The 10,570-nt window shown below is 45.7% G+C and overlaps 2 protein-coding genes across 6 annotated transcripts in view; one reads left to right on the top strand and one right to left on the bottom strand.

The window, feature by feature from the left end:
• The window catches only part of LOC116848778, a 172,969-nt gene that overhangs the window by 110,728 nt on the left and 51,671 nt on the right, over window positions 1-10,570 (bottom strand). For all 3 annotated transcript variants that reach the window (XM_032825236.1, XM_032825243.1, XM_032825241.1), the window contains one exon: window positions 8,491-8,534. In XM_032825236.1, coding sequence (XP_032681127.1) covers window positions 8,491-8,534 — 44 coding nt within the window. The remainder of the gene's footprint in view (window positions 1-8,490; window positions 8,535-10,570) is intronic.
• Window positions 1-10,570, top strand: part of LOC116848781 — a 156,516-nt gene that overhangs the window by 85,641 nt on the left and 60,305 nt on the right. For all 3 annotated transcript variants that reach the window (XM_032825252.1, XM_032825254.1, XM_032825253.1), the window contains exon 2: window positions 9,761-9,825. In XM_032825252.1, coding sequence (XP_032681143.1) covers window positions 9,761-9,825 — 65 coding nt within the window. The remainder of the gene's footprint in view (window positions 1-9,760; window positions 9,826-10,570) is intronic.

The raw sequence follows: 10,570 nt of genomic DNA on the forward strand, positions 1-10,570 counted from the left end.
CCCCCCCCCACACACACACACACATACACACACACACACACACACGTCGGGCACCGGTAATTGAGGTTTCAGTTGTCGGCGCGGCCGAGACGAAACGCTATAAATCGCAATAAGTCGCTCGAGCGTTGCGCGCACGCAGCGGATGATACGTCAAATACGCCCGCGTTATATCGCGATATCAATGAACTTTTAACGCTCACGCGTATTAAGCGAGCGCGCTGAGAAAGGCACTTCGGTCTCAGCGCGAGCAATCCCGCAAAAATCGTCCCACGTGCCGCAAACCCGCGCACAAATCGCTGTCAATTACTCGTACTCGTGTCTAATGCGCGATCGTTGCGCTGCAATACCGTTCGACTCCACGTTTCGCAATTTGGCCAATGGAAGGACAAGATCACCATCGCGTAGATTACCGTCTCCGTAAGGAAATCACGGGCCGATTTTAATAACGATCGCAATGAAAGTAAATAAAAAATGCACGAGGAGGGAGGCAACTGTTTCAAGTAATGACTGTTAATACGTGCCTGAGCGTCTCACTGGAGAGACGAGTTTCAGATAATAACTATTAATACGCGCCTGAGTGTAGTGGAGCGAAATAAAAATCTCGCGTTCTCCCGACGCATGTCCCGCGCCGGTTTTCGCGATTCGCTTCGCTTCGCGCGACGACGTGCGCACGACGTGTCTGGCGCGCACGCGAAGATACGTGCCGAAGGGGGCCCTTCGACGCTCGCTTAGATAATGACCGATAAACGAGTTAATTTGCGGATACCCGCGGCGTCTTTCGGGCGCAAACGCCAGCATGAATCACCGCGTGTGCTCTCGCACGGATCTTCCACGCGACGGTCACGCTCCGGCCCCAAGACGACAAGACGGATGATAATGACCGAACGTCGGCGGCGGCGGCGGCGGCATTCGTTTCGAGAGATCCGTCATTATTTCCGTTCCGCGTATCGCGCAAATTGCTCTAATGCGCTCTCCATGCGACTATACCCGCCGCCAGAGCGTGCACGTTACTAGCGTCGCGCGATCGTGTGCCGTTCGAAAAGAAAAAAAAGGAGCTCGACCTTGGGTCACGTAACCTTGACGTAAACTCTTTAAAAATACATACCGGGTTGTGGGGAGAGAGAGAGAGAGAGAGAGAGAGAGAGAGAGAGACAGTAAAAGAAAGAGAGAGAAAGAGGGAGAAGGGGAGGGGGAGAGAGACGGAGCAAGCGTTCCCACCGCGGAATTCTTGCGCGTCATCAGGCGAGCGACTGACTTGTCCCGCGGTTTTGAGGAGAACGACGACGACGACGATGATTCGTCGAAGATGACAAGGAGGCTCGTTCGTTCGTATACTCGCGGGGAACTTTTTTCTTTTTTCATCCGGATGGCCGTGCAATATTGATAGACTCGTCTCTAGATAATGGCGGACTATTGCGCCGACTGTAATTGCACGGTAGAAACGTTTTAAAGTCTCCTCTTCCTCGCAATCACCGTTACTGCCCACCGTAGGCAACGCGTGTGGAGAAACGACGACGGGAACGTCGGATTCGTCTCCCTCTCTCTTTCTCAGGCCACGATAATTATGATATTTAGGCCTCGCGCCCGCGAGTTATTGCTCAAGTTGGCCGCAAAGTCAGGCCCCTCGTCTGTTCTTTTCTTACTACCGGCGCAATTTCGCGGCGCTCACGGACATGTGTCGTTGTCGTTGTTGTCATCGTCGTCGTCGTCTTGTCATCGTCGCGCGTCGTCACGCACACCAGAGTCTGAGACAAGACGTTTAGTCTGTGATTAAGCGGGTTGGAATCACTCGCGGCTACCCGGTACTTTATCAATTACCTCGCGGCACGGTCGGCTCTCTCTCTCTCTCTCTATCTATCCATCTATCTATCTATCTATATGTATCTCTCTCTCTCTCTCCCTCTCCCCCTGTCTTTCTCGTGAGCGCGAAATTAATTCGTCCGCGCATATATAAGAAAGGGATAACGAGATTGCGCGAATTACACGTTGACGAATGAACGACACGACTCAATGTGCCGGTGTCGATGTGCCGACGTGGGAGAGCGAACAAATTGAAATTTATTTCGCTCCGGGGGCCGCTGAATTTTTCGTCCGGCCATTATCAATGTCAAAGAGGAAATTAACGTAACGTCTTTCTTTTTGCGTTGTGAATTTGCTTCTTTTCTCTTTTGTGTGTTGTAATTGCGGAACGCGCGCTTGAGGGAAACTAGTCCCAGAGCGCCTAATAAACATTAACTTCTCTCTTTTTCACACACACACGCGCGAGTTGTCAGCGGTCAGGAAATGAGTTCTTAATCGCATAGAACGCGCTGCGTCAGACACTGACATCGGAAGTCTTCGGGTCTTGGACGTCTTGTTACCGCTTTGAAATCAGTGTCAGAGAAATTAAAGACGATGAAACGACTGGGCGGTGCGCGACGATAAATGACAAAGCTTCGCGGAATTTGCGTAATAACGAATAATCGAGACGCCGGGATGATAGCAAAAAAAAAAAAAAAAACAGAAAAGGAGCGAGTAATCGTGGCCCTCGTGCAGCACAGCTGAGCTTCTTATTCGCGTGCATGCGTCGCGTCGGGGCGTTTTTGCACGCGAATCCTGCAAGCTCCCTCTCGATGAACCGCGTTTGGAAACATAATTCTACGAATTCCATGCCACTCGCGTGTCGCGCTTGTTCGACATATTTGAGAGATAAAAATATCTCTAAAGGGATGAACACACATATTCTCGAATGATAACGTTTAAAACTGATATCACCGATAAACGTCGCGTATGTGCGCTCTCCCTCTCTTCCCCTCTCTCTCTCTCTCTCTCTCTCTCTCTCTCTCTCTCTATCCATCTATATCTCTCTGTCGCATTAATAGCGCCGACAACAAAAACATTTTTTCGCCTATTAGGTACGGCTTGACGGGTCGCGGCTCGCAGCGCTAAAAAATGATATTGAATGCGCAGGTATGAAATTAAAATGGCCCGCGATAAATACCGGCCGGCGCGGCGCGATTCGCATCCGCTTTTTGTCGCGCGATTTCGAAAATGCGCATCCGGATTTTAATCTATAGACGGAAATAATGGAAAGGGCTGCGCGCGAGCGGGCACTCGCGCCCATGCGATATTAAATATCGCCGCGTGCGCGCCGCAATATTTACGTTTAGTCTCGTGCAAAATATTTGCGCCGTGTTTGAATCGGCCGTATTACACGTATCGCATGAACCCGAAAACGACAACAACAATCTGCGCGTGAGAGGCACTACCGTTGTAGGCTACACCACCACCGTCGACGTCAATGGTTCATCGAATGACTTTCCCCAGTGTCGGGTGACAGAGCTTTTAGACTCCATCCATGAGTAAACCAATCCGATGACTGCGAACGTATTACTATTATATCCGCGCGCCGGTCCTCTCTCGCAACACTCGCCCTTCCCCCGTCCCTTGCTGTCCCTTTCTCCACAATCTCGAATCGCACGAGCGTGTAACGGAAATGATTTATCGTGACACACACACATACACACATATATATATATATATATATATATATATATATTTACATATATGTATCTATACTTGTATAAATGTAAGGATGTTTATGCGTGTTTGTTTATGTTTATATATGTATACAAATATATACAAATACGTCATCAAACCCATTGTTATTTGACAATATATTTGTGTAACTGCACATTAAACATAATATACACGAACACACCGCGTGTCACACCGTTAAGTCGTAAAATGTATTGCACTCTGCGCTCGGAGAAAAATATTATACATAGTGGTGGTAACTACGTACGTAGGTGACAGCTACACGAATTTTCTACACTGAGAGAAAAGATATATCTGAGAAATAGTAAATATTTATTCTCGATAAGTATGCACTAATAACACATATTCACTGATGACAATATAAAATATTTTTCAAGCAAGAAAATATACATTTTTTGAAAACTTTAGCTTTCAAGTTTTTATGAAAGCAACTAATTATTCTGTTTAAGTAAAAGAATTTAGATTTAAGTAAATACGTTATTAATATCCACAAAATAAATATTTACTATTTTTTAGAAACCTTTTCTTTCAGTGTATGCTTTAATTAAATCTGTATAATCCTGACTGTACAGCTTTACAGTTGCAGTGTAATTGTAAAATAATTTATTAAACTATATAAATTGATTATCTCCGAATATATAAATCTCGTATAGTTGTCACTTGTATATATTGAGAAAAAAATCTAAAAATTTACAAATATTTCTTAAATGAATACCATTGACATATTTACTTAAATTCTTTTTATTTAAGGAAATATGTAAATGGTACACACCTAAGAAACATTTGTTAATTTTTAGACACTTTTTCTCAGCGCAGTTGCCATTATCATGTATCTTTCTATCCGTATGTATTCGAAATAGCGAGAGATCGCGTTTTTCATTATCCCTGCACGCGATTCTTGACACGAGTCTGAAACGAGTAATCACCAAGGCACGCGGCGGTTCTTTTTTTACGGCCATTTGAATTTTTTACAAGAGGAAGCTGCGCAGACGTACGAGCCCGTATTTCGAGAAAATACACCAAGAGAAAAGAAATGCTTGATCTAACTAAAATTATAGTTATTTTTAGCATCATTTTTTTAGTTCTTCTAGCTAGAAAGTCGTAGTAGCGTATGCATACCAAATTATCATCATTGATATTACAGTAGAATTTAATAAAAGAGAAACGGCTTCCCCGACTAAAATTTATAGCAATCATTTCTTTGTGTGACTGCACTGAGAGAAAAAACAATTAACTTTATCAAAAATAGTTCTAACAAAAAAGTGACAGTAACAATATGTACGTAAGACACTAATACTGTAGTGATATTTTTTCTACAAAAATAATTCTCCTGATTATAATTCTCTACCATGTGATAATAGTGACAGATATTGAACACTTGTTCTTCTTATCAATGTATAATTGCAAATGCCAAACATTTTTTCCTAGTACGAAACGCGCTGATCTGCGACGTTGACTCGAACGATAATCCCAATACATGCCATAACAGAAAGAGAGAGAGAGAGAGAGAGAGAGATGCAGAGTCTGATCGCGTCTGATTGTATTCGGAGACGAATTAAGCCGTTAATTGCGACTTCCCGTGAGGATAATCTCGCCTCATTAGATAATCCTGACGTCGCGTTGCCTTTGCTTCTGCGAAGCTCAATAACGTCAAAGACCGTAATTGGCCGATTCCGCAGCTGGTTGAAATGGAGTTTCGCGAGCTGCGAGCGGGAAACGCGAGATATCGAACCGCCCTATAGGCATATCCACCGCCGCGCCTTCCACGATCTCACTTTGGCTTTTGCCAGCCGCCATCGATTTTTTGACGGATGATTGATGCGCGAATTCCGACCGCGTTCACGTTCGTCCATGTCGACGCGCGCGCGCGCACGCACGATCAAGAAAGAATAACTCGTCCGCGCGACATCGGGACACCGTATATATACGTGGATCTTTCTCGACTAAGTACATCCTCTTTTGCAACGCGGAAAACAAAGTGATTAGTTACTTTCAGGATACAATTATGCCGCCGCGCGTGTGCGCAACGCCGGACTCCGGTAATTCTCGCTATTTATAATCTCAATGGCAGCATTTCATCCTGCTACGCTACGCGACGCGCCGCGAAGGATCTTTTTGCCGCTGAATCTTTTTCTCGAACGGTTCAGCAATCATCACCGATTGGACAGTGTTTCTTTCTCGCGCTCTTCCTCTCCTCTCGCCTTCTAACCACTGCGCGATATTTGCAAGAGAAAAAAAGAAACAGGAAAAAAAAGAAACTATCGTTTATTAAACACCTTCGGATAAAGCGCAAAAAAGACTTTGCATAATTTGCACCTCGACGCAAGATAACGCTTACTTGTTAACTCTTTCGTCGGCAAAAATGCGGCGTGCGTGCGCGTTTATAACCGGAGGTGATGAACTCCTTGAACTCCTTGCGGCGGCGGCGGCAAGAACTTTAAGAAACGATCAATCAAGGCGTCACGTCGTTATTTCATGCTCGTCTATGTGGAAATAATGAATGTGGCCAATGTGTCGTAATTGCGGCGCATCTCTCTACCCGGTTCGCCGGCAATTTCGAAAAAGCAAGTAACGTGCGGCGGGAAAGGTTAATACCAGCTAAAGTTCAACCGCGCTTCTGACGAGAGAGGCCCGCCGGCGAGGTATCGATACTTCGCGCCGCGTCGGTTTGTAACTCTTACCGAATTAACTAACGCGCATCTCCCTCCCTTTGTTTATTTCTCGTCGATCGAGATTCCAGACTCGTCGGGAAACATTTCAGCGGGATAATGCGAACATCGTTCGCACGTGCGCTGTGCATTCGCGCGCTATACAATCAGCAAAAGTATCGACCCCCGTCCGTGTAATTCCGCGTGTGTCTCCGGCTAACGACAATGTAGTCGAACACTTGGAGCGCGTCAATCCGCGCCAATTTACGTGGATGTCGCGCGAGTAAATTTGCCAAACGAGTCTCGCGACTTCGACCGCGACTGTGACGATTACGACGATTACGACAACTACGACGACGACGACGCGATGTTCACTCGGTTACGCGCGATAATTAAGTGTCGTTCGACGACGTTCGCCCGCAGCCTCTAATATCGCAGCTCGCGTTGTAATATCTGCAATCCGCGCGCGAAACGATTTCGACGCGTGGTGACAACAGGCGCATCGGTGCGCCTCATAATTAGTCGAAAGACACACAGGGACGATGAAATGGAGGGAAGGAGGGAAGAGAGAGAGAGAGGCACGCGTGCAATCATAATTGCCGCGCGCGCGTTCGCGTCGCGGCCGGCACAATCAATTAAATAGCACGTCGAGTCGCGAGATGGAACGGCGGCCGGGTCCATTTATAAAAATCGACGTTCTTTTTTTCCTTCGAATAATCCCTAATTGAGTGCTTCGCGCGCTTGTATCGGAAAGATAAATTTTGAAAAATCGACTGGTACGCACTGTGTAAACGCGAATCGCCGCGTCTCGTTTGCGATGTAAATTTCCGAAATTCATCGGCCTCGAAGATTGTTAATTTCGCCAAAAGTGTTGCGAGATTTACCTCGCGCCGCGCGCTATTCTCTCCTCCTTCGTGCCCGAAGGACTATTTTCGACTGACCCTGCTGCTCTTTTCACTTTTCTCTTTGCCATACGACGGAAATCTCCTCGAGGTATCTCATTTTCGAGTTCTCTCGCGAAATCGTGTGTTGGGTTTCTCAAACGCGATAACACCGTACGATCGTTCGGAATGTAAACGTAGTAAAAGCTGCCGCGCATTTGCACCGGCGACACGCGGGCAATTATCGCGACGGCTGCGCATTATCTCGCATCGACATTGCATTTGAATTCTTAATGCATATCTTTATTACCGGTTCGTGACGTAATCGAGATCGATACGTCGTCCGGTCGGACGTGAATTAGACGCTATTACGCGGTCTATCGCGCTTCCTGCGGATTTTTCCTCCTCCTTCCCCCTCTCTCTTTCTTTTTTCCTCTAACATACGTAACAACAATGATTCCTCGATAACCGGCGTCGTGGCAACGCTTTTTAACCGACCCGCTGCGGCGTTCCTCCTTCGGAAGTTTTAATGAAATGAAAGGAAAAACTCAAGGATGACAGGGAGAGGAAGGATGGGGGTAAAAGTTACGGGCGTCCTGTTACGTCGCACGAACTGAAACTTATAAAACTCGCGTGGGGTCTTCGTTCTCGCTTGTCTTGCCGGTGCGCGCGAACAACTTTGGAAAATATTGCGAGCGGCATATTTGTGTGTAAATATTCGCGAGGAATTAGCGAAATAGTATGACGTAATCCGAGGTCGCGAATACGTCCGGGCATCGGCGTATGGGGAACGTGGGTGCAAGGAATCGCCCCGATAAAGGATACAATCACATTATGGAAATTTTAATTACAGAAAAACCGTTTCCGGGGCTCTCTCTTTTAAATGCGTGACAGGGAGGAGCTAACTGAAAGAGCATTGCAGCTAATTTGAAAATTAATTAAATTAAGTGCCGCTTTCTCGTAACGGGTTTGTCAAATGTAATATTCGATATTTTCGATATCACAAAGGAAAATTCGATAAAACGTTGAAATTATGCTGGAAAAACGTCGGCGGAAAGGATATTGAAATAATACGTAATTAGCTCCTAGGTTATTGATTGGTCGTAACGAGACGTTAAATTTACGAAATTACACACAACGCAACGCACGCGCGCGCGCGCCCGCCTGTCTGTCCGTCCGCGCGAACGCTAAGAGATTGATTAAATAACCGTACGAGGAAATTACGGTAATCCCGTTACCGTGTTCCGCACCGGTTTTAACTGCGTGTGAGTCGCGATATGTACATATATATATATATATATATATATATATATATATATATATATATATATATATGTATGTATATATATGTATGTATATATACGACCTAATCATTAAATCTTAAAAAATAAGTTATTATTAAATAGAGAATCGAACAGTATTACCTGTTGCTGCGCGGCATCACACTGGGCTTCCGGAACGGCCACTTCTGAAATCCCAAAAATAAGTTCGCTTTAAGTACGACATTGAAAGGAAAAATGCCTCCGCGTACGCATCCTTCGCGCGCGCGACCACGATTGAGTGCACGTAGTGACGCGCTGCGCATTAATTACTCCGTCTCTCTCACGGACTGTCCGCGTCTTGTGTCCCTCAAGAGGAAAGAAAAGGAGGCATTTCCACGTGGAAAGGAATAACAAACGCCACTTATTAGCGCGCGATTATTGTTCATCGCGGTATTACAGCGATTCGAAAATGCTGTCGATCGAAGGGGCGAGACAACGGATGCGTATCAAGATTCTGTGCGTTCGCGCACGAGCCGCATTTAAAGAGATGCCAAAGTGCATGACGAAGACGGAAGTGTCGATAAAACATAGAGACGACCGTTAATGCGACGCGATTTCGCACATAGATCTTATACAAATGCGTGTATCACTATTTGCTTTACTTTCTTTTGCTGTATTTGGTGGAAAACATTCACAGACAGATATATAAAAATCTTTTTCTGCAAACATTTGCGAACTGTGTCTTGAAATTCAGTCGTATAGACACAACATTCTTGGAAATTTCCCCGATGGCAAACATGCGTTTGGAACATACAAGCAGAATTCTCGTATCGGACAAATGTTCGCGCTAACTGACAGCTCGAGACGTCAACTCTGAAGATTTTTTTATCATCTCTGACACACACACATACACACACATATATATATGTATATATATATATATATAGCTATGCTCCAGTTAATTTTTCACGTACATTCGTCGCACAAAAGCATTTGTGATTCTGCGCAGCTGATACGACGTGAATCTGCAGCAAAAAAAAGTCGATAAAGTTTTCAAGTGTGGTGTCACCCTTAACTTTTTCGAGCACAGTGATTTCACCGTGACATCACTTATTAGAACCAAGTCGTTCAGGTATAGTGATTTCACAATAGTGAAACCACTCAAGCTGTGCATAGTAATGCACTCTCTATCGGTTTTAAAAATAAGAAATATAATCAAGAAAAATAAAAAATAATAGAAAATAAAGTAGAAAAATAGAAAAAATTAATTTCAAAGAAAGTGACCTCTTAGGTTGACATGAATATTTTAATAAAATCCGAATTTTTAAGGTCCTGTGCTTCAAAGATTGCACTAACAGAGAAATGAAAGACGAACGAAACAAGGGCGCACAGCACGAGATCGCGCGTAATTGACGCTGCTCTTTGTTTTCAGGTATCCGTCGCCGGTGCAGAACGGAGGACCAAACGGCACGACGATGAGCTGCGCGAGTTCTCAAGGTGAGCATTCCATCCTTACGAGTCTCCACGATCCCTCCACCATTTTCCTCTCCCTCCCTCTCTCTCTCCCTCTCTCTCTCTCTCTCTCTCTCTCGGTCAAAAATTCAAAACAATTCCGCTAATTCAATGCGCGGGGGGTGCTACGCCGCAGCGCGCAACGTTCGCGCGTTGCACACATTTAATTACGCTCGCCGCCCGGCGGAATAAAGCCGCCGACTCGCAATAAAAGCTCGCTTCCTGCCTCGGCATACCGAGAGCAGGGGTGCTCGCGCGCGCGCTCATTAATTAGCGGGGTCCGAAAAAATTTCCCCCGGCGAAATTTTCTTCCGATTAAATTAGCGTTGCATTAAATTTATTGGCTGAATTCTTTTTTATAAAGCGGCGCCCCTCGCGAGCGCGCGCGCCCGCGAGATCGCTTCTGTTCGCTCGCTCGATCGATCGATCGTTCTTTCGCTCGCTCGCTCGCTCGTTCATTGGTCGGTTGGTTGGCTCGTTCGCGCCGTGCGCAGCACTTGACGTATATAATTTGCAAATATCAAACGTCGACGGATATTTGAAAATATTGACTCTGGTATTTTAGCCAGAGCGCGGTGGCCGGTCTCTCTCGCGGCGCGGCAAAAAATTATATCTGCCTCATGACGATTCAATATCGCGCGATTATCGCGGCAAAAGGTACCGAGGCGGGGAGAGAGAGAGAGAGAGAGAGAGAGAGAGAGAGAGAGAGAGAGAGAGAGAGAGAGAGAGA

Source organism: Odontomachus brunneus, unplaced genomic scaffold (genome assembly GCF_010583005.1).
Source record: "Odontomachus brunneus isolate Ranch 3 - 2012 unplaced genomic scaffold, Obru_v1 Obru_scaffold_100, whole genome shotgun sequence".
Taxonomy (NCBI): domain Eukaryota; kingdom Metazoa; phylum Arthropoda; class Insecta; order Hymenoptera; family Formicidae; genus Odontomachus; species Odontomachus brunneus.